At 41.1% G+C, this 24,281-nt stretch overlaps 1 protein-coding gene across 1 annotated transcript in view; it reads right to left on the minus strand.

The window, feature by feature from the left end:
* The window catches only part of Ccdc191 (coiled-coil domain containing 191), a 70,230-nt gene that overhangs the window by 41,091 nt on the left and 4,858 nt on the right, over positions 1 to 24,281 (minus strand). The window contains exons 3-7 of the mRNA XM_052158702.1: positions 19,961 to 20,102; positions 15,694 to 15,831; positions 14,216 to 14,394; positions 12,580 to 12,803; positions 8,139 to 8,292 (exon numbers count right to left, since the gene is read on the minus strand). Coding sequence (XP_052014662.1) covers positions 8,139 to 8,292; positions 12,580 to 12,803; positions 14,216 to 14,394; positions 15,694 to 15,831; positions 19,961 to 20,102 — 837 coding nt within the window. The remainder of the gene's footprint in view (positions 1 to 8,138; positions 8,293 to 12,579; positions 12,804 to 14,215; positions 14,395 to 15,693; positions 15,832 to 19,960; positions 20,103 to 24,281) is intronic.

A 24,281-nucleotide genomic window follows, 5' to 3' on the forward strand; every position in this document is an offset into this window, starting at 1 on the left:
CAAGTAAGAAATAAAGAAACAAATTAAAGACTTTTTAGAATTTAATGAAAATGAAGGCACAACATACCCAAACTTATGGGACACAATGAAAGCAATGTTAAGAGGAAAACTCATAGCTCTGATTGCCTCCAAAAAGAAACTGGAAAGAGGATACACTAACAGCTTGACAGCACAGCTGAAGGCTCTAGAACAAAAAGAAGCAAATACACCCAAGAGGAGTAGATGGCAGGAAATAATCAAACTCTGGGCTGTAATCAACCAAGTTGAAACAAAAAGAACTATACAAAGAATCAACCAAACCAGGAGCTGGTTCTTGGGAAAAAAACCAACAAGATAGATAAACCCTTAGCCAAACTAACCAGAGGGCACAGACAGTATCCAAATCAGCAAAATCAGAAATGAAAAGGAAGACATAACAACAGATACTGAGGAAATTTAAAAAAATCATCAGATCCTATTATAAAAGCCTATACTCAACAAAAGTGGAAAATCTAGATGAAATGGACAATTTTCTAGACAGATCCCAGGTATCAAAGTCAAATCAGGATCAGATAAATGATCTAAACAATCCCATAACCCCTAAAGAAATAGAAGCAGTCATCGATAGTCTCCCAACCAAAAAAAAAAAAAAAAAAGCCCAGGACCAGATGGGTTCAATGCAGAGTTCTATCAGACCTTCAAAGAAGACCTACTACCAATACTCTTCAAACTATTCTATAAAATAGAAACAGATGGAACACTACCCAATTTGTTTTATGAAGCCACAATTACTCTCATACCTAAGCCACACAAAGACTCAACAAAGAAAGAGAACTTAAGACCAATTTCCCTTATGAATATCGATGCAAAAGTACTAAATAAAATTCTTGCCAACCAAATTTAAGAACACATCAAAATGATCATCCACCATGATCAAGAAGACTTCATCCCAGGGATGCAGGGATGGTTCAATATATGGAAATCCCTCAATGAAATCTACTATATAAACAAACTCAAAGAAAAAAAACACATGATCATTTCATTAAATGCTAAGAAAGCATTTGACAAAATCCAACACTTCATGATAAAAGTATCGGAAAGATCAGGAATTTAAGACCCATACCTAAACATAGTAAAAGCAATATACAGCAAACCAGTAGCCAACGTCAAACTAAATGGAGAGAAATTTGAAGCAATCCCACTGAAATCAGGGACTAGACAAGGATGTCCACTCTCTCCCTGCCTGTTCAATATGGTAATCAAAGTCCTAGCCAAAGCAATTAGACAACAAAAGGAGATAAAAGGGATTCAATTTGAAAAGGAAGAAGTCAAAGTATCACTATTTGCAGATGACATGATTGTATACTTAAGTGACCCCAAAAATTCCACCAGAGAACTCCTAAATATGATAAACAACGTCAGCAAAGTGGCTGGATATAAAATTAACTCAAACAAATCAGTAGCCTTCCTATACTCAAGGATAAAGAGGTTGAGAAAGAAATTAGGAAAATGACACCCTTCACAATAGTCACAAATAATATAAAATACCTTGGTGTGACTCTAACCAAGCAAGTGAAAGATCTATATGACAAGAACTTCAAGTCTCTGAAAAAAGAAATTGAAGAAGTTCTCAGAAGATGGAAAGATCTCCCATGCTGATGGATTGGCAGGCTAATATAGTAAAAATGGCCATCTTGCCTAAAGCAATCTACAGATTCAATGCAATCCCCATCAAAATTCCAACTCAATTCTTCATAAAGTTAGAAAGAACAATTTCCAAATTTATCTGGAAAATAAAAAACCCAGGATAGTGAAAACTATTCTCAACAATAAAAGAACTTCTGGCAGAATCACCATCCCTGACCTCAAGCTATATTACAGAGCAATAGCGATAAAAACTGCATGGTACTGGTACAGTGACAGGCAGGAAGATCAATGGAAAAGAATTGAAGACCCAGAAATGAAGCCTCACACCTATGTTCACTTGATCTTTGAGAAAGGAGCTAAAACCATCTAGTGGAAAAAAGACAGCATTTTCAACAAATGGTGCTGGTCAACTGGAGGTCAGCATGCAGAAGGATGCAAATTGATCCATTCTTATCTCCCTGTACAAAGCTCAAGTCCAAGTGGATCAAGGACCTCTATATAAAACCAGAAACACTTAATCTAATAGAAGAGAAATTGGGGAAGAACCTGGAGCACATGGGCACAGGGGAAATTTTCCTGAATAGAACACCAATAGCTTATGCTCTAAGATCAAGAATTGACAAATGGGACCTCATAAAATTGCAAAGCTTCTGTAATGCTAGTTCTATGATTTTTTTCCCCCTGAGATATGGTTTTTCTGTGTAGCCCTGACTGTCTTGGAACTCACTCTGTAGACCAGGCTTGCCTCGAACTCAGAAATCTGCCTGCCTCTGCCTTCCAAGTGCTGGGATTAAAGGTGTGTGCCACCACTGCCCAGCTAGCTTCTGTAAGGCAAAAGACACTGTCACTAGGACAAAATGGCAACCAACAGATTGGGAAAAGATCTTTACCAATTCTATATCTGATAGAGGGCTAATATCCAATATATATAAAGAACTCAAGAAGTCAGACTGTAGAGAACCAAATAACACTATTAAAAAATTGGGTAAAGAGCTAAACAAAGAATTCTCACCTGAGGAATACCAGATGGATGAGAAACACCTAAGAAATGTTCAACATCCTTAGTGATCAGGGAAATGCAAATCAAAACAACCCTGAGATTCCACCTCATACCAGTCAAAATGGCCAAAATAAAAAACTCTGGGGACAGCAAATGCTGGAGAAGATATGGAGAAAGAGGAACACTCCTCGATTGCTGGAGGGATTACAAGCTGGTACAACCACTCTGGAAATCAGTTTGGCAGTTTCTCAAAAAATTTGACATAGAACCTGAGGACCCAGCTATACCACTCCTAGGCATTACCCAGAAGATGCTCCAACATGTAATAAGGACACATGCTTCTCTGTGATCATAGCAGCTTTATTTATAATAGCCAGAAACTGGAAAGAACCCAGATGTCCCTCAACAGAGGAATGGATACAGAAAATATGGCATATTTACACAATGGAGTACTATTCAGCTATTAAAAACAATGAATTCATGAACTTCTCAAGACAAATGGATGGAACTGGAAAATATCATTCTAAGTGAGGTAACCCAATCAGAAAAAAACACACATGGTTTGCACTCACTGATAAGTGGATATTAAGCCCAGAAGCTCAGAATACCCAAGATACAACTCACGGGCCACATGAAGCTCAAGAAGAAGGAAGACTGAAGTGTGGATACTTTGATCCTCATTGGAAGGTGGATAAAAATACCATGGCTCACAGCCAAACAATAGTATGAGCATAGAGTCTCCAATGGAGCAGGACCAAGGAGCTCAAGAGGTTTGCAGCTCTGCAGGAGGAACAATAATATGTACCCAGAGCTCCCAGGGACTAAACCACCAACCAAAGAGTACACCTGGAGGAACCCAGGGCTCCAGCTACATATGTAGCAGAAAATGGCCATTTCAGACATCAATGAGAAGAGAGACTATTGGTCCTGTGAAGGCTCAATTCCCCAAAATAGAGGAATGTAAGTCAGGAAATTGGTGGGGGGGGGGAGTGAGCAGGAGAAGGGGGATGGGATATGGGGTTTTTCATGGGGTAATGAGGAAAGGGGATACCATTTGAAATGTAAATAAGGCAAATATCTAATAAAAAATGTTGGTGGGGGGAGACCTGGACTACATACAAAATGTAGTGAATTATGAATTCACAATGACAATACAAATTCATACAGTTCAAATATAAATTACAAATAAGGGAAGGGAAGAGAAAGGATAACATGACTCCCATCCCTGTACTGTTGTACTGGAATTAGAGGTACTAGATTATAGGGAACAGAGATATCTCTCTCTCTCTCTCTACACACACACACACACACACACACACACACACACAGAGGGGGGGCAGGGAGAGAGAGGGAGAGGGAGAAGGAGAGGGAGAAGAAGAGGGAGAGGGAGAGAGAGACAGACATAAATAGAAGTATATTTCCTACTTCTATGTGCTAAGAAGATATAAAAACAATGGTCCTCCAGAAGCAGGGTGCACACTTGTCTTTGTTTCTAAAGATCATTCTCCCATAAAAGGAACCAGGATTTTATGTTGTTGACTACAGCACTGTGGCAGAGAAAATACACGTGAACATGGAGTATCTTGTGATGCCATTAATAATGCTTGAAAAATAGCCGGGCGGTGGTGGCGCACGCCTATAATCCCAGCACTCTGGGCGGCAGAGGCAGGCAGATTTCTGAGTTCTGAGGCCAGCCAGGACTACACAGAGAAACCCTGTCTCTAAAAAAAAAAACCAAACAAAACAAACAAAACAAAACAAAAAACCCCAAAACCAAACCAAACCAAAACAAAACAAAAAACCAAAAATGCTTGAAAAAGAATGGATGTGCTCAAAAGGCAGAGAAGGCAACATGAAAGCTATTTCAAAGGCCAAAGACGGGACATTTTAAGCTATAAAATAAACAGTATAACCCAGAGAAAGATCAAAATCAGTAAGTCCATACTGAATAAAATCAGTAATTACACAAACAAACAAGCAAATAAGCAAGAGAAGGGCCAGTTCTTTCTCATAGAATTTAAGCAATACATACAGGAGAAATAGGGGGAAACACAAAACCACCACTAGGCAAATAGCACACTAACAGGACTGCAGGCAGGACCTACCAAGAGATGCTCCAACTGCTGAGGGCCAGTGGAGCAATAGGACAGTCACATACGTTTACAATCTCTCCTGTCAGTTATGAAAGGATAATGGTGACTAGTGGGGAAACTCAGGAGACACGTGTTGATTAAGTGCTCAACAATTCCAGACGGCTTGCCATGTAGGGCAGGCACCACTCACTCACTCCTCGTGGTATTCTTCCTGAGAATCTCATTCTAAGCAGGAGACATGAGAAAACCTAAATTGAGGAAGATGCCACAAAATGTCTAACCAGTTCCCTTAAACAAAACACCGAAGCAAGCAAGCAAGCAAGCAAGCAAGCAAGCAAGCAAGCAAGCAAGCAAATCAAGTTTATAAGAGAAAGAAAGGACCAAAGATCTGTCACATAATAAGAAAATTAAGAAGCGAGTCACCAATTCCCAGGATGAGTCCCGGGCTAGAAAAAGGGTGTGAGAGGAAACATGAGTGACTTTACAACATGGTCTCTCTCCATGGTAACAATTTCTTAGATTGATGACAAGACTTGCTCAACACTGGAAAGGCCGGTGACAGGGATTCTAGATAATTTCTGTATGTATTCTGAACACCAAAAGCAACCTTTAAAATAGAACCTTAAACATAATAATGTATGAGTAAAAAAAAAAAAATCAAGTCTGTGGCAAAACAAGGACCATTCGTTCAAATGTTGTCACTTTTCTAAACACACTGACATGACCTTTTCAAACAAAGCACCCAGACTTAGAGGAGCGACTACTGTTGCTACTGTCAACTCTGCAGTTTCATCCAAACATTCAGTATATCTACAATACATAGGATTTTTACCGTAGAATAGAATCCACTGCAAGTTTTAAATTTTTAGGAAATACATGTCTTCCTCCTTCTGCCTGCTTGCTAAGCTATCATGGCACGCTTTCCTTGTGCCTTTTCAGGATGCCCATGAATATAAATTCTTTCCTTATTTTCTTTTATTATTTTATAAGTGTCTGTCTGTCTTAGCATTTTGATTGCTGTTCAGAGACACCATGAACAAGGGAACTCTTATAAAGGACAACATTTAACTGAGGCTGGCTTACAGGTTCAGAGGTTCAGGCCATTATAATCATGTGGGAAGCATGGCAGCATCCAGGCAGACATGGTGCCGGAGGAGCAGAGTTGATCCAAAGGCAGCCAGAAGGAGACTGTCTTCTGCAGGCAGCTAGGATAGACTATCTCTGGCAGGCAGCTAGGAGGCAGCAACTCTCTTCCACACTGGGAGAAGCCTAACCAGAGGACGCCTTAAAGCCCACCTATAGTGACACACTTCCTCCAAAAAGGCCATATCTAGTCACACAAGGCCACAAGCCATAATTGTGCCACGCCCATGGGCCAAGCACATCCAAACTACCACAATGTCTACATTCCTGATGCCTTTGAAGCTCAGAAGAGGGTGTGGGATCCCTTGGAACTAGAGTTATGGAGTTGTGTACTGACACGTGGGTGCTGAGAATTGAAGCCGGACCTCTGGTAGAGCAGTCCATGCTGTTAAACACTGAGCCATCTCCAGCCCTCCCCCTCCTCTCTCTGTAGCTCTGGCTGTTCTAGAATTCAATATGTAAACCGACTTGGCCTCACACTCAGGGATACACCTTCCTCTACTACCCAAGTGTTCGGATTAAAGGTGTGAGGTCCATTTTCTACTTTTTTATTGGGAATCTTTACTGTTGTAATAGAAACACACACATATATCGCTTGAATAACACAGAATCTAAGAGTTCTTGTTAAGTCTCTCTCTCTCTCTCTCTCTCTCTCTCTCTCTCTCTCTCTCTCTCTCTCTCTCTCTCTGGTTTTTAGTGACAAAGTTTCTCTGTATAGCCCTGGCTGTACTGGAACACACTCTGTAGACTAGGCTGGCTTTGAACTCAGAAATCTGCCTGCCTCTGCCTCCCAAGTGCTGGGATTAAAGGCATGCACCACCACTGCCCGGCTAAGTGTTTCTCAAAATATTAATCCAAACCCTTTACATTTCCTTCTACTTCTGAAACTAAAAGTGATTAAAATTCTAATATTCCAATAATTATAACTTCCTACCCATCAGTCAAGGATGTCACCATGAAATATGTCTATCTTTAAATATCTCATGTTGACTACTTTTTTCCTTTTATCTTAGTTGTCCATATCACACCCACGTTCCTGTTATTGATTTCCAGGGCCTTTTCAGTCTATTCCTGCATTTGTCAAGCCCCCTTAGTATTTTCCTACACCCCCTTTTCTCTTGTTAGATCCAGTCACTTATGTATTCATTCTATTAACTTTCATGAATTTTAGCAATGCCTGAAGCCCTAGTGTAGGTGTTGGGGGATAGAAAATATACATATTTAAATTTTCTCATCCAACGATCTCATTTACAAATCTGCCAAGTAATCCATTTTATATAAAATGTTATAATCCCTAATTCATATTTTTGATCAATTGCCCTTCATTGAAAAAGCTGCCTAAATCACCTGAGAAGCTGCTATGGTTTGAGTCTGAAATGTTCACTTTGCATGTTTGGTTCATAGCAGGTGGTGCTATTTTGGGAAATCCTAGAAACTGTGGGAGTCAGGGCACAGATGGAGAAATGTCAGTAGGGATATGATGTTGAGGGCACATCTCCGACCACTTTCTAGTTGGCTGTTTCCTGTGTGCTGTGCTGTGAGCACCTGTCTTCTACCAAATGCTCCTGCCGCCATGATGTTCTACTAGTGCCTGGGGTCATGAACTGAGCCCTCTGAAACCATCATCCAAAATGAAGCTTCCTTTCACATTCTCTTCTTCTGGCAGGTATTTTGGTCACAATTCTAAAGGAACTGATGTGGAGCATATGCATTTGCCAAAATAATATTATCAGTTATGGCTGAGAAGGACTAAGTAACCTTCCTCAAATGGATAATTCACCCATCTACTATGTTAGTTCTTTGGAACTAAAAATAAAAATTTAAAAGATTTAGAAAATCATTAGTTATTGTTTCTATAAAAGTTCCTCTAAAGTAAAAGAAAAGAAAAATAGAAAGTAGATAGGTCATTAGCAAGAGAAGAAGAAACTTAAGTTATCGTCGTTTGGGTTTCAGATACCAGAAGGCGAGTGACTTGTCCTTACACCTTCTACATAACCCAGGCGGGAGGATCCTCGACACCGTCGATGACAAGCTCAGTGCTCAAATGCCACCCAAGAGCCGAGTTAAAAGCTACTCTACGGAAGAGCATCTCCATCAGAGGTCTGATGCACTGACCTGTACACCAGGTCAGTGGGCAGCACAGGGAGCACAGCAGGGAGCACGCTGGGGCTGACTTACATATTAAAGATGAATTCTCATGGATTTAGGATTCATATTCTCTCTCCCTCTCCCATTCATGCTACAGGATGCTGGATGAAAGGCACTGTAATTCTCACCTGCTGATTTTCCTTGAAAGTCCGGATTAGTATCTCCCTCAGTTTTCTTTTTCTTTCTTTTGCAACTTTTTCCTCATCCAGATGTATGTGAGCACTTTCCATCATTTTTCTCTCTGGATTCCTCTGAGAAATTTCTTCTTGCCTTTTCTTTTCTCTATTAGTAGCAACATAAAAATAGTTATTACATTTAAGGATGAGTAATTATAGCCTACTACATTGGAATGAACAGAAAATATTCCAGAATAGGATGACTTTTAAAAAAAACTTAGTTATTTTGTAATATATAAACAAAATAAATTATGTACTTTGGCAAACAACCCAGTAGATGCTTTTATGAAGCATTTTTATTGACAGTACTACTAAGCTATACCTTGATCAAAGTCTATCAATATCTATAAAGTTCTCTCTCTCTTTCTATATACTCTTACACACAGAGAGAGAGAGAAAGAGAGAGAGAGAGAGAGAGAGAGAGAGAGAGAAGATATACATGTGCCACAACATTTGTGTGAGTCACAGAATGCTGAGAAATGGTTCAGCCCCCTTGTGTTGAGGCAGGGTCCCCCGTTTCTGCCACTGCATTTCTCACAGGGCATCCACCCTGCCTTGGCTCCCCATCCTGCTAAAGGAGTGCTAGGATTAGAAAAGACTAGGATCACTGTTTCTTCTATCAAATACTATAAACCTTGTGTTTGGGACAAGGAATAAATCTTTGTATCTCCCCCATTTTATAAGACCTTTATAAAGCAGTGTTGCAAACGTTTTAAACGTTAATCCTTCCCACCCGGTAAAACCTTAGTTTACACTAAAGTCCATTCTCTATTCTAGGAATCTGATGGCCTGGACCAGTGATCCTGTTCCCTGAACAGCCTTTCTCCTCCTCTTTCATACCAATTCTCTTCAGACTAACCAATCAAAAAAGACTGTGAGGCTGGACAACAACCAATGGGGAAAAGACACACAGCTACTGAGCTAGAATAAAACCTACTTCCTGTTCAGTGAGGGCACTCTTCCAAGCAGACACACCGCCACCTGAGCTAGAATAAAATCTACTTCCTGTTCAGTGAGGGCACTCTTCCAAGCAGACACACCGCCACCTGAGCTAGAATGAAACCTACTTCCTGTTCAGTGAGGGCACTCTTCCAAGCAGACCATCTTTCTTGAGCAAGAGTAAGCTCTGTCTTGCCTGGGTTCTTCAGTTGGCCTGGGGGTCTCTTTCTTTACAAACCAGAACAACTTCGGACAGCACCAGGCTTATTCAGTTGCTTCTGGGGATTGAGCTCAGGTTGTCAGGCTTCTGAAACAAGCACTTCCCCCCAGAGCCATCCCCACCCCGTATCTCTTCTTATTAGAGAGAGAGCCAAATGAGCCCGTAAGTAAAGAAGGAGTGAGCCTTTAGTGCCAGCACTTGGGAGGCAGAGACAGAATAGATTAGATAGATAGAATGAGATTCCTATCATGGGCCTCTATAGGCTTTCTAGGAAGAAAAATTAATAGAATAAAAATGACTAAAGAGAAAATGGAGTCTAGAGCATCTTCCTACCCTCCCTCCATCCTTGCCCTCCTACAGGCCATCCTCCCTCCCTTACTAACTCTAGTGACATTATAGATTTCCCTTTGTTGTTGTTGATTTTGAGACTGTCTCATGTAGCCCAGGATGTCCTTGACCTCCTGACCCTCCCGTCTCTACTTCCCAAATAGGGAATGACAATCGTGTGCCACGGCTTTTCTGTAGTGCCAGGGATCAAGCTCAGGGTTTTGTGCATGTTAGGCAAACACTCTACCAACTGAATTATACTCCCAGTTCCCAATATTGTCTTTTTATTGGCACTAATTGCAGATATATAAATACAAAGCATATACTATTAATGATGTGGAGCAAACGGTAAAGAGTCAGCTGTGAAAGCTCAGGCAGGCAGTTAGGCTGTCCGGAGCTTTACAGTTGTAGAAATTCAAGAGGAATCTAGAATGCAGACATGCTATTCATTTTTACTTATACAGGAGGCGCGCACTGTTATGTCTTATTACTGGTGATACTAGACTGTTTCACTGGGTTAAGGTTGATTTTCTAATATTAATCTATTGCTTATTTGACTTTCAAAATTATTTTCATTTTTGTTCCTGTGTGAATGTTCCACATGTGAGCAGGTGCCCTCAAAGCACCAGTGAAGGACCAGCTCCTCTGGAGCGGAAATTGTAGTGCTTGTGAAGCATCTCAGGGAGGGTACTGGGAACTGAACTCCAGTCTTCTGGAAGACCAAGAAATACACTTAACTGGGTAGCCATCTCTCTATCCCCACAGCTATTGGTATTTTCTTTTTGTAATGAATAAATCTCTTTATGAAGTAAAGCAATGAGACAAAAGAACAATGAGACAAAAGAACACGTCCTGTCAACATGCTATGGGGGCCTGAAATGAGCACAGCTCTAGGACTTAGGATGGAGCTCAGAGGCAGACTGCAAACACAAGGCTCTTAGCAAGAGTGCGAGTACCACAAGCCAATAAATAAACAGGTAATACAGTTCTAGCACAGGGATCTGCATTTTAAAATAACATCCATCATGAAAATAGTATCTGATTAACTGTGACTACTGGAGAGATAGAAGAGGCATTCATTCTTATTTCCACAGAGATAAACAATAACATGTCAATCCTGCTTCATTGTATAATCACTGTCTATTAATTGTGTAACATTTATTATGTGGTACTATTAATAATGTTATTTTATTTATTACTGTATAAAAATCTTTGCATTTCTGATCACTTCTTAGGGCAATTTTCCTTGGCCTAGAATTCCTAGGTCAAAGGAAAATATCACTTGATGACTCTTGTCATTACTAAATTGCTGTCTGAAAGTTCAAATCAGTTCATCCACCTAAAAGCAGAGTTCGTTATCCACGTTACCCTAAGCACAAGTAAGACTTAACTTTGATAAGAAATGCCTGGCCAGGGAGCGTGTGTTGAGTGCCCACTGTGAACTCCACAGAGCACTCTGCAGCTACCATCAAATGGTACTTGTTTTCACCATTTATTTTAGGTTAGCCTATTTTTTTCAAGGCCCAGGAGCAATCTGAAAAGCAGGGTTGAGCTCAGCGAGAACTCGCTAAAACACTGGTGATTGCTTTCTGAGAGAGCAGCAGCAGGAGGAGGCCCGAGCCCGGCACTTGAGGGAGTGAAGCACGCGTCCACTGCTGAGCTGTTGGAAATTGGGCAGAATGAGAGCAATCACGAGCACGGGAAAGCTGCGTGGCCTGATGGGGCTGGGAGGACTGCCTAATAGGTCTTTCTGGCTTGGAGTTTCAGTCACGTTGGAAGATTTTTGCAGTTCATGCATCAGTGCTATTTCTCAGAATAAATACATTAGTTATTTCACCTGTGAAGATCATTTTCCACATGAGGGTGGATAAGGGACTACATCCTGTGAGGTCTACTGCCATTTTCCTCTATGTCAGGGATTCTTCTTCTTTATCAGTAGTCAGGCAGTGACTTGCTGTATGATTAGCAGCAAATAAGACCCGAGCACAATTCACAGTATGGTGGGGGACAATTACTAACCACACAGAAGCAATAAGGAAAGGTTTCCACCTTTAAAAATCCATGCAAACAAAGAAATATGAGCTAGTCACCACGATGCCTATTACACATGAACACAATACTGAAAGTGACACCTCCCAGGACAGAGGAGAGTGTGGTGCACTGGTCCACAGCTGGGGACACCATCAACAAGTACAACTTATTTGCAAAGTAATCTGGCAATGCTTCAAAAGTCACAAGAGATCTATACCACTTAACCCACTAATTACACTCATAAGAATATATCCTAAAGATAGGGCATGACAAGGTTCTAGGAGCAAAGACCATCAACTGCACTATTATATTGGTAAATTCTTAAAAAGCTTTAGTTTATTCTTAATTCTGTGTATATGTGTGAGCCTGTGTGTGGGTTTGTGAGTCTAAGTGAAGTGCTTGTGGAGGCCGGAAGAGGGCATCAGATTGCCTCGCTGGCATTAAGAGGTGGATGTGAAACACCTAAGGTAGGTTTGGAAGACGAACTTAGAAAAACATTCAGTGCTTTGAACCACTGAGTCATCTCTTTAACCCTGTTGGTAAACATTTTATAAAGCCAAAATGCTCAGCAAGGCCACCGTGTTGTGGTACAACTACTCAGCGGGATAAAACATACATCTTAGGACTCCAGGAAAGCTTGGTACCGAAGAATACCAAAGTAAATGTACTTGATGGTTGCAATTAAGTAGGCAAGGAAGTGTGACCAGGAGAAAACATGAAAACACAGCAGTAATCTGTTAAGATCGTAGAACAATAGGTGTTCACGCTTTTGTTTAGTTTTTGCAGTGGCTGTACATGTCTAACCCTTGGGAGAATTTCGGATGTGTTTGCTTAAACAGACACACCCCCCACCGCACATCAATCACACTGGCTCACGTTTTCCACGCTTCTTCCACAGTGTGCCTTCTTTCCAGTATCTCCCTCCTTAGCTTTACCATCTCTCTCTGGATCCCCTCCTTCTCTTTCTTGGCCAGCAGAGCCTTCCTTTTCTTCTCTTCTTGCACTAGACACTGAGCCTCCAAGAAGGCTGCTTTTTTCAGGGCACTTTCCATTCTCTGGGACTCCAGTTGTTTTTCACGTCTTAAGCGATTTTCTTTGACCTTTCAGAAATCACAAGTAGAATGCACAGGTTGACACTTACGACACATTTTGAAGTTCAGAATACAACCAACTTGAAACATTCTCACCCAGAACCCCACTGCTTATTGCAAAAACAAAGCAAAAACATTTGTTTCCTGAGTGAAAACAAGTACAAAGTTCTACAAGCAGTCAGAGGAGAGGATGGACCCATGTGGGGATGAAGTGCATGGTGGATAAGCTGAGTGCAGTGATGAGAGGCTCAGAGCCCACGTGCTGTTCTCATTTGGACATGAGCTCCCATGCTGAAGCTTGCCCCATGCATATGACACATGCCCCCTCCCCGGCTCTGTACTTTAACAATCACTTAAGGAAGAACAGGGATACATTAGGGTGGCTACAGTCTGAAGACAGAACAGAAATCCCTTGCTGAAGGAGCACTACCAGGCTCTCTTCATCCTGTCTTTATTTAAGTATGCCAGCAATTGTGGCCACAGTTGGAAACCAAAAATAAGACCTTTGTGGACAATTCTAAATATGCACATTCTCTCCTTTCAATGCTAACCCTTCAGAGGCGCCTCTCTTAACTTTACCCTTTTTACCCTCCAGTTGTGGTGAGACTCACAGACAACGGGCATCTATGTCTTACTGAACCTTCCCTCCTTCCTTTGGTCACCCCAAGGTCCTACATCTTCCCATTTTCTAACATTCTCATGGCTGGCTAGGTGTACCTTAATGGTTCAAAACAGTGAATATTCATAATTTGTAAGTAGAAATCTACTGTTATAAAAAGACAGCATACATATGTAGATATTAGTAATACTTCAGTCTTAGTCCTTGTCATATGGCAAAGACATGGTCATGCTGAGCTCCCCAAACTCCTTTGCAGGGAGGCAGATACTGCCTTTTCCTCTATTACCTACTATTCCTTTTGGAAGAAGGAAAGTTCCCATATGCCTTTCCAATTCAAAACAGCTGAACTAGATTTAATTCAGATCTGTCCTCCTTTTCAAATTATAATCACAAAATGAGTGAATTTTAGTTGTCTAGAAAAGAATTATCCTTATAATATCTAGCAGAATATTCATGATAATATATTAATGTCACCATTCAAAGACCAAATTGGAGCAAATGCAATCTACATATTTATAATCGGAAGTGCCACATTCACACTAATAAAGTTTAGTTCAGTTCTCAACTGGTCAAAATCTATTATTCTAATTTTGGTTATTTCTTAAATAAATTGTTTCCTACTCTCAGTTTATGAGAATTATTTTTCTTCTGAAGTTCTTATATTTTATTTTTATTCTTCCTTACCAAACCACAGATGGCACCCTTTTTCATAATAAAGCCTAAGTCTTTATTTAAGCTTATTAAATGTGTTACACAAAGACTGCTTCCTGTTATCCATTTTAATTTTGTTTTTCCCTCCCACCTGCTTATGTCTCAGCTCCATGGTAAGACGAGGATCCTTCTGCTGCCTCTTGCCTTGGTTTTCTTCCATTCCAAGCTCTTCCACCATCTCAGAAGCCACCACTTCTTTCTGGAGCAGATGCTCTATAAATTTCTGAACAGTGGCACTTTCCTCCTCTTCCTCCAAATAGCCACATAACTCTGGGAGTAAAAAAACAACAAAGAGGGGAATTAAAAAGTAATATTCATATTTACATAAAATTCCAAAAACTACAAGGCTGTGATTGTCTCACCAGCAGGAACTACTAATGACGGCTGGGTGAGTGTGGGCCCAGCAACCTCCTTCAGATGAAGGCACAAAGCTGCATCCATCGGGAACTGCCTTCACCCACGCCACTAAGCACTTCTTCACGCCAGACTCAAAAGGTATTACTTTAACCTAAAGGACCTCAAAGACTCTCTTCCTTAAAAACAACCCTCGATTGATCCTAGGATATAGCTCAGTGGGATAGCTTGTTCTCTAGCACACATTACCCTGGCTTTAATCCACTTTCTTCTACCAGATGCTAAAGAATGGCTATAGTATGGGTACGTTTTATGTGTCCATATTAAACTTTTAAAGAAACTCTCAAACTGCCATCCAAAGTAGGATGCACCTTTCCATGCCCTCAGTCCTGTGGGAGCGCCCCAGTCCTTCACATCCGTACCCAGCTGGGCATGGTTAGTCCTAACTTTAAGCTCTCTGAGCAGCAATATAGTATAGCTCACTGCAGATTAAGTATAGTGTAGTAGGTTTGCCCAGGGACCAAGGACTCTGACTAGGTGACATTAAAGTAGTCTGCTAGCTCTCAGAGCTCATGACTGTGACTCCCTAGGCGGGGATTTTGGAGTCCTGGCAGGAGGAATGCCATCAGCTGGTCTCACCAAGGCTGACTTGAGTTAGCTGTAGAAAGCTGTGGCACCGTGCTACCCTATCCACAGCAGGAAGCAAACAACAAAAGTAAAAACCCCAAACCTTTGAGGTATAGTAGCAGATCCTTTACAAGTCTGTTAGTTAATTTGTCTGACATTAGCTTTGTACAAAAAAGGAAAAGAAAGGAAACATCCTGAGAAGAAAAATAGCCTCTCTTGTAAATGAAAATGAATCAAAGCATAAAAAGCAGTTTATAATTATAAAATGATCTGTGAATCTTTAAGTGTGTTCTCAGTCAAAGTAAACATTTATCTGATGATATATGGGCAAATGATATTTTTAATTGCTATATAAATTATAGGCAAAATTATAAATAATGTAATATTTTAATTTTAAAAAGCAATAGGAACTTACTAACCAAGGATATAGCAAAGGGGATTTATGTTCAATCAAGAAAAATTAAACTCACAAAGATAAACCAAACATACATAAGCCAAATATATCATTTATTATTTACAATAATAAAAGATACTTCTTAGAAACATTCATTAGATGTTAAAGTTTAGCAGAACCAGATAAGTTCTTACCATCAAACTTGTCATACTTCAAATGGCCATGGGCGTCTGGCACAGGGGGGCTGCTCAGCACAGTGTCTTCCCTTTCTCCATCACTTGCTAATTCTTGTTTAAGTTTGTTGTCTAGCCACTCATCGACTAGCTCCTGAGCTGTTAGCACAACAAAACCACCTTTTAGTAGTTCAGTGACTTACAGGTTTCCTTCATTTGCTGTTTTCATTGACTGATTAATTGATTCATTCATTAATTCATTCATTCATTCGCTCAGCGGTGTTTGAAAATCCATTATATGACAAATACTATTTTTAGGTACTAGGAATATAACAGGGAACAAAATTGGGTAGAAAAATGTTACTACCATGAATCTAACAGTCTAACCAAGGGAAAATGACAAATTAATATGACAAAAACAAAGCAGAGAAACAGGAAATGGAGACTGAGTGTTGTAGCTTTAAACTGGGGGTCGAGTAGAAGATACCTGAGGAAAGGATGGTTCTGAGTAGGCCATAGGGGTAACCAGGCAGTGCTGTGCCATTCCAGGCCATAGGGGTAATCAGGCAGTGCTGTGCCATTCCAGGCCATAGGGGTAATCAGGCAGTGCTGTGCCATTCCAGGCCATAGGGGTAATCAGGCAGTGCTGTGCCATTCAAGGGGAAGACAGTTTAAAGCCGTCCCTACTGTAGAGTGTCTAAAGAACCAGAGAAGTAACTAGGAGGGCAGTGTGGCTGGAGAAATGGGGGACAGAGAGTGAGAGGAGGGTGGGGGGGTATAATGGTGAGAAAGAAGAGGTGATAAACCAGGCTGAAAGCAGTGCTTATCAACAAGATTATGATCTTGCCCCTCATTTGAAATACAGCAATGCTGGACTGTCACAATCAGGGGAAGTGATAACAGCATCCCATGTGTCAAAAGGAGGATACTGCTAAACACCCTGTTCATAAGACAGCTGCCCATGACAATACTCTGGCCCCAAATGTCTTGAAGCTGAAACCCTTTTGTTTAGAGTCCTGATGCCACTCTAGGTACTTTGTCTACCACTCTAAGTGTGAGAAGCCACAGGAGGGTTGTAAGAAAGAGATAACCAAATTGAAGATCAAGATGGTATTGGTGGCAACACTCTAGATTTCATGGGATGGGACCAAACTGAAGGAACAAAAGTGAGAGTCGTCATTGGCATGGGACGGTATCTTAAGCCTTAGAAGAGGGTGACATCAGGTGAACTAAAGCATGTAGAGAAGAGTTCAAACACTAAAAACTTAAGGAGTTGAAGAGAAAAGGTAGAACCAGGAGAGCTAAATAGGAAGAAGAGACCCTGAGTATAAAGGAAGTCAGAGTGAAGATATTGAAAGCCAACTGCCATTTTAGTGGCATTAGAAAATCTTCACGGGGGCAGGAGAGACAACCTAGTGGTTAAAGGCATTTTCTGCTATTGCAGAAAACCTGGGTCAGTTCTCAGGATCTATATGCCAGCTCACAATACCTGTAACTCCAGATAGGTGCAGAAGATATCATAAAAAACATTGACATAACAGTCAAAGAAAATGCGAAATGCAAAAAGCTCCTAACCCAAAACATCCAGGAAATCCAGGATACAATGAGAAGACAAAACCTTAGAAGAAAGTGAAGATTATGAACTTCAAGGGCCAGTAAATATCTTCAACAAAAGTATAGAAGAAAATTTCCCTAACCTAAAGAAAGAGGTTCCATAATCATACAAGAAGCCTACAGAACTCCAAATAGATTGGGACAGAAAAGAAATTCCTCCTGTCACAAAACAGTCAAAACACCAAATGCACAAAACAAAGAAAGAATAGGGAAAAAGGTCAAGTAACATATAAAGGCAGGCCTATCAGAATTATACCAGACTTCTCAACAGAGATTATGAAAGCTAGAAGATCCCAGGCAGATGTCATACAGACCCTAAGAGAACACAAATGCCAACCCAGGGTACTAAATGCAAAACTATAAATTACCATAGATGGAAAAACCAAGATATTCCATGACAAAACCAAATTTGCACAATATCTTTCCACAAATCCAGCCCTACAAAGGATAATAGATGGAAAACTCCAACACAAAGAGGGAAAGTACACCCTAGAAAAAGGAAGAAAGTAATCTTTCAACAAACCCAAAAGAAGATAGCCACACAACATAATTCCACCTCTAACAACAAAAATAACAGGAAACAACAATCATTATTCCTTAATATCGCTTAACATCAATGGACTCAACTCCCAATAAAAAGATATGGACTAAAAAAAAAAAAAAAAAAGATATGGACTAACAGACTGGATACAGGAGCCAGCATTTTGCTGCATACAGAAATGCACCTTAGTGACAAAGACAGATACTACTCAGAGTAAATTACTAGAAAAAAATTTCCAAGAAAATGGTCCCAAGAAACAAGTAAAAACAATTCTTAACAATAAAAGAACAGCTGGTTGAATCACCATCCTTGACCTCAAGCTATACTACAGAGCAATGTCGATAAAAATTGTATGGTAAGCCGGGCGGTGGTGGTGCACGCCTGTAATCCCAGCACTCTGGGAGGCAGAGGCAGGCGGATTTCTGAGTTCGAGGCCAGCCTGGTCTACAGAGTGAATTCCAGGACAGCCAGGGCTACACAGAGAAACCCTGTCTCGAAAAAGCAAATCCAAAAAAACAAAACAAACAAAAAAACAAAAAGAAATTGTATGGTATTTGTACAGTGACAGGAAGGTAGATCAATGGAATAGAATTGAAGTCCCAGAGATAAAACCACACACTTACAGACACTTGATCTTTAACAAAGAAGCCAAAAATATGCAATGTAAAAAAAGGAAAGCATCGTCAATAAATGGTGCTGGTCTAACAGCTGTCTGTATGTAGAGAAAAAAATAGACCCATATTTGTCACCTTGCACTAAGTTCAAGTTCATCTGGATCAAGGACCTCAACATAAAATCAGGTACACTGAATCTAGCAGAAGAGAAAGTGGGAAAGAGCCTTGAACTTGTTGGCACAAGGGGAAGTTTCATAAACAGATCAAGAATTGATAAATGGGACCTCATGAATCTGCCTCCACAATTTGGTCATTCACTTCACTTCATTCAGGGGTTGTATCATCACATATTGTCACAAGAACAATGGTGAATACAGTAGAAGATGATGTTTTAAGAAGGGTGACATCTACCAGAGGTTCTGGAAGGTACCTCATGGGGACTACAGTAGAATAACAAGTATGCTACAAGAAGGCAGGCAAAGGGAGGTGACAAAAGAACCAAGGGAGAATGCTCACTTCCCTTGGGAGTCACACTACACAGCTCCTCATGCTGGATGGAGACAGGCAAGCAGCCTGCCTAGGAGCAGAGGTTTATACACAGTGTTCCCACAGCCCTCGTTATGGTAGGGAACTAATGCAGCTGAGGAGAGGAGGACGAACAACAGAGCAGTGTGAAGGATGCTGTTTCCATGCACCAGCACAGGGAGACATGGACCTAGTGGCTTCTCAGGACAGTAAGTATTATAGAGATAAAATACCTGTCCCCATAAAAAAGCTTGTGGTCTAGAAAGCTTGGGAGATGGAGTAAGACAATAATTTTCTCCAACTATAGGGTTTCTGGGAGCTCCTGAAGGACGTCATGCATGGCTGCTGGTGTGTGTGTGTGTGGGGGGGGGCCTTAAGAGTTAAAATGTGCAGATTGCTCCTGCAGGCAACTCATGTTCAGTTCCTAGCACACACACACACACACACACACACCAGGAAGCTCACAACCACCTGTGACTCGAGCTCCTGCAGACAACCCATGTTCAGTTCCTAGCGCATACACAAACACACACACACACACACACACCAGGAAGCTCACAACCACCTGTGATTCCAGCTCCTGCAGGCAACCCATGTTCAGTTCCTAGCACACAAACACACACACACACACACACACACACACACACACACACACACACACACACACACACACACACCAGGCAGCTCACAACCACCTGTGACTCCAGCAGCAGGGAACCTGATACCTCTGGCCTCCTCCAGCATCTTCATAAACATGCAGACAGCAATATGAAGACACAGACACACAGAGAGACACATACACAGAGTCAAACACAAGTCTTTACAGACGGCCTTACACATAGTAATGGAGTTACCTCCAGAACAAGCAGCCTCAGGGTCATAGAGAAGCAAAGTTCAGTGAGGACAAGAGCAGCGTTCACTACTTGCTTTGCAGTGAGTTCTGAGCCAAGCTTTAAGAACTGCTAACATCACACCTGCAAATGCACCCTCTCACCTTCTTCATAGACGTCATCGTGATACTCTGTCTGCTCACATGTTGCCAAATCTACTGCTTGTTGCCAAAACCTCCCAGGAAAATCTGCATTTCTGGTAGAATATGTATCAGAAATGGCAAGTTCTGAAGTTTTCTCCACTCTCTGCAGGGTAACAGAAGAAAAAAAAACATCAGATGAAAATAACCTTGTTCAGGGTTAGAAAATGACTACTTTTCTGACAACTCGTAGGATTCTTTAATTTCTCTGTTTTTGTTGAAACTCTGGGCAATATTTTAGGTTTTGGTTTGGTTTGGTTTTTTTCGAGACAGGGATTCTCTGTATAGTCCTGGCTGTCCTGGAACTCACTCTGTAGACCAGGCTGGCCTTGAACTCAGAAATCCACCTGCCTCTGCCTCCCAAGTGCCGGGATTAAAGGCGTGCGCCACCACCGCCTGGCTCAATATTTTAGTTTTGTGTTGTAATGTTAAATTAATTGCAGCAGTTGGTCAAGTTCTAACTAGCATTCCCAGTGTTTCAAAGAATGCTGCTTAGGCTTAGGTAAGTTGGCCTCACGACCTGAGCAAGCTTGATCCCACAAGGCAGCAGGAGAGAACTGACTCCTGACCTCTACACATACATCTATATACACATAGATGTATAGTATATCTGCCTATACACACGTGCGCATGTGTACACAATACCACAATAAATAAAATGAATATTTATTTTTTATTAGCATGTATTGTCCAAAATAATGGGTTTCATTGTGACACCTTCATACACATGCGGCATACTTTGATCTTACTCCTCCATTACCTCGTTATTTGTCCACTTTAGAGGAAGTTTTGTTTGGGCATTGGAACAGGATCCTGAAGCCTGAATACTTTATTCTGAACAAACATCGGATACCAATTTCTGTGCCACTGAGACAGGTAAGTGAACAGGAACCACAGGCTGATTCCTCAAATTTCTACAGGTAAAAGGGACTACCACTGCATATTAAGCAAGGCACAGGTTTGATAAAAGTGAGATAGTTAGCCACCACTGTAGCCATCTAGAATGCTTTAATTCAACGAGAGTTTAATAAAAGCACGACCAAATTCCCAGGATTGGGAAGGGAACAAAACGCCTTAGCCTTGGACTGAGTAGGGACCATTCCGTTTTAAGTCACAGGTGAACTCCAGCATTTGTGTCCCCAAGACTTGCATTCCCTTGTTATTGCTGAGCGTTTACTCTTCAGACCAGCACTGACAACTCATGATTTAGTTCAAGTGAGAACTGCGGAGTCTTCCAGAGCCTAAAATCAGTCTCTCAGCCTCTGTCCCTCAGTCTTTCTGTCTCTGTCTCTCAGTCTGTCTGACCCCTTCTTTCTCTCTCTCTCTCCTCATACCTGTTATATTCAATGTATACTCATAACCTAGTTCCTATGCATCAGCTGCCCAGCCACCACCTCAGTCAAAGAAATGAGTTTCCCACCCGCTTCTCTGAAACAGCCTTTACCACAGCCAGTCAACCCTTTCCAAGTAAGAGCCGCATCATAAAACACTTAAATATTCCTGTTAGAATTAAGACAAATCCTTACAGTGTGCCTCAAGGTCCTGGGCCCCGAATTCCTGTGAGCTCTCTGTTGTCTCTCCAGCCCCCTTGTGTCAGCCACACTGACCTCTTTGTACCTTCATCCTGTAACATTCCGATGGTGTCACCACACCAAGGCCTCACTAATCACCATCCCTCTGTCTGCACGTCTCTCCCACCAAGTCTCATCCCACTCTTCTGCTCACCCCCCCCCCCCTCTCAAAAGTCACCCTTGCAGCAGGGCTTCGCCACAACCACTGTAACCCCCTCCTCTTGGTTCTCCTCTCTCATCTGCTTCAACTTTGTATCTTTTATCATTTACAATATGCTTTCTCTATTATAGCCTCCAATCAGAAATTGTTCTCTTCTTCATAAGAGAACCCCTGGCAGTCAGATTCATGCTAGTAGTACTCAGTCAGTAACCAGGAAATATTTAGTAAAGGAAGAAGTAACTGGAGATTTATTCCAAGAAGCTGCACTACTGTGTTTGTAGTGTTCCTGACCTACTTTGGAAATGACTTTGCCTCTTACCCTTGGTAGAGAGTTTGGTAATAACTTTGTAAAAACTTGCCATAGGCTGTTATCTAACTCTCATGTTGCCTGTGTTAGGTTTCTGATATCAGCAGAGGAATAAAGTTTAAAATCCAAGGATAAAATCTGAGCGTAGAAGGGGTTGGGGTAGAACAGGACTGATATGGAACAAGAAAACAAACCACCAGAGTTAAGTGAAGCAGACACCAGTCTATGAGACTGTGTCCCACATTGCTTCTCAGAGCCCGTGGCTTGTCTGGCTTTATGTTACGGCATGGACTAGAGGATGCACTGATTCTGATTATGTCGGCCTAAACCTACCCTTTAGCTTCTTAAGTTCTAAGAAAGATGACTTTGTATATAGTATTTGTGCTTATATGCATACACATGTAAACAAGCACAAATAAAGCTACATTTAAAAACTAAAGCAATTTACATTTTAAGCTAATACCCATAAGAGATGGATTTGTAGATGCAATTACATTTTTTAGACTATGAATACAAGAAATAACTAGATGGCATGTTATTTCATGGAAAACTTGCATAGGTTTTTATTTAAAAGAAACTTAATCATATACATGTATTTGCCTATTTTTATTTACATGTATGGGTAGATGTTAAAGGATAACTTATAGGAATCAGTTCTCTTTTTCCACAATGGGGTTTCAGGAAGCAAACCTAGGTGCTTAAGGCTTGGCAGCAAGTGCCTTTATCCCATGAGCCATCTCTCCAGCCCTTAATAGAAGGTTTGGGAAATATGAAGACACTAATCTTGACACAAGTAAAGGGTCTGGGAATGACAACTGCATGGAAGGGAATGTTCGCTCAGTTCTAACAAAGCAAGCCTTAAACTATGTTCTTGAGGGCACTAAGGCTAAGAAGTAATGTCTGCAGTGTGACGTCTTAGAGTATTATCCTTCCCCAGAATAAATACGTAAGGGCTAAGAGCGGTCTAATCTCCATCTCAGTATCTGTGTCCATTTGTCATCTTGTTCTTTCAGTACTTCTGTTCTAGCTCTATTCCAGCAATCTAGTGAACACTATGGGGAAACAAAAGTAAACGTTTCATTCTTAGAAAGTTCAAGTTTTTGTTTTTGGTTCCATATGCCATCTACATACTAATCCATTCAAGAGCAGTTCTAAAGTAAGACAGACTGACTTAAAAAATAGGCTTATTGTGTGTGTGTGTGTGTATGCGCATGTGCACCTGTGTGTACAGGACAGAGGACAACCTTGGCTACAGCTTTTCTCTCTGGCTTAGAGCCACCAATTAGGCTCTACTGGCTGCCCAGAGGGCCCATGGGGTCCACATGCTTCCCTAGCTGGAATCACAGACACCACCATGTCTTGCCTTTAATATGGATTCTGGTTATTTAACTCAGGTTCTCATTCTTAGAAGACAAACCCTTTAACAACAACTGAGCCATCTATTTTTCTAGCCCTAAGAAGCTTACTAGTTAGTAACTATGTTCAATCAAAGTTCCTTTACAAAATACTATCTCAGTAACTCCTATAACCTTATGCATATTCCACATATCCCAGAAATCATCCCAGAGAGCAGAAATCATGGCCACAACGAAATGATCCTTCATTTCATTAAGATCAGACGAGACAAACAGGAGCTTAACATGTTCTCATATATGTGTATGTGTTTCATGTTTTTGAAAGTTCCAATTCTATTAAAAAATCTCTTATAGGAACATATATTTGATGTTTTATTAATAAAGTATGTATAACAGAATTCTACAGGAAACTATTCAAGGATGGGGGTTAGGCTGTGAGAGTGGGTTTGGGGCACCTAAAGCTGAGTTGTATAGGAAGGATCTAGATCATGTCTTAGAAAGGACAGATACTCCAGGCTGAGCTATCAGCAAGTAACAAAGTCGAGGGGGCACCTCCTTGCTAGAGAGAAAGGAGAAATACTCGGGAGGAAAAGAGGCATGCAGAGTACTGGAATAAGAAAACTCAACCAAGCAGGAGGATATAACGGAGTAAGATGAGTCAGACAGGATAAAGATGAATTGTAAATCATGGAATACTGCATTTAGTGCTAGCGGAGCACCTGCCTGATTCTATGTGGTGTCTCTATCACTGTGGATGCTCACCAACATCTCTGTTTCAAGGTTTGCTGGGCCTTCTCTTTTATCCCAGCATCACCCACAATTCTACTTTAGCCACTCACTTAACCTAGGCCCCGTTGTATGGACTGTTTCATTCCTCAGCCCAAGCCCTGTT

The sequence above is a fragment of the Apodemus sylvaticus genome, chromosome 15, assembly GCF_947179515.1.
Source record: "Apodemus sylvaticus chromosome 15, mApoSyl1.1, whole genome shotgun sequence".
In the NCBI taxonomy this organism is placed as follows: Eukaryota; Metazoa; Chordata; class Mammalia; order Rodentia; family Muridae; genus Apodemus; species Apodemus sylvaticus.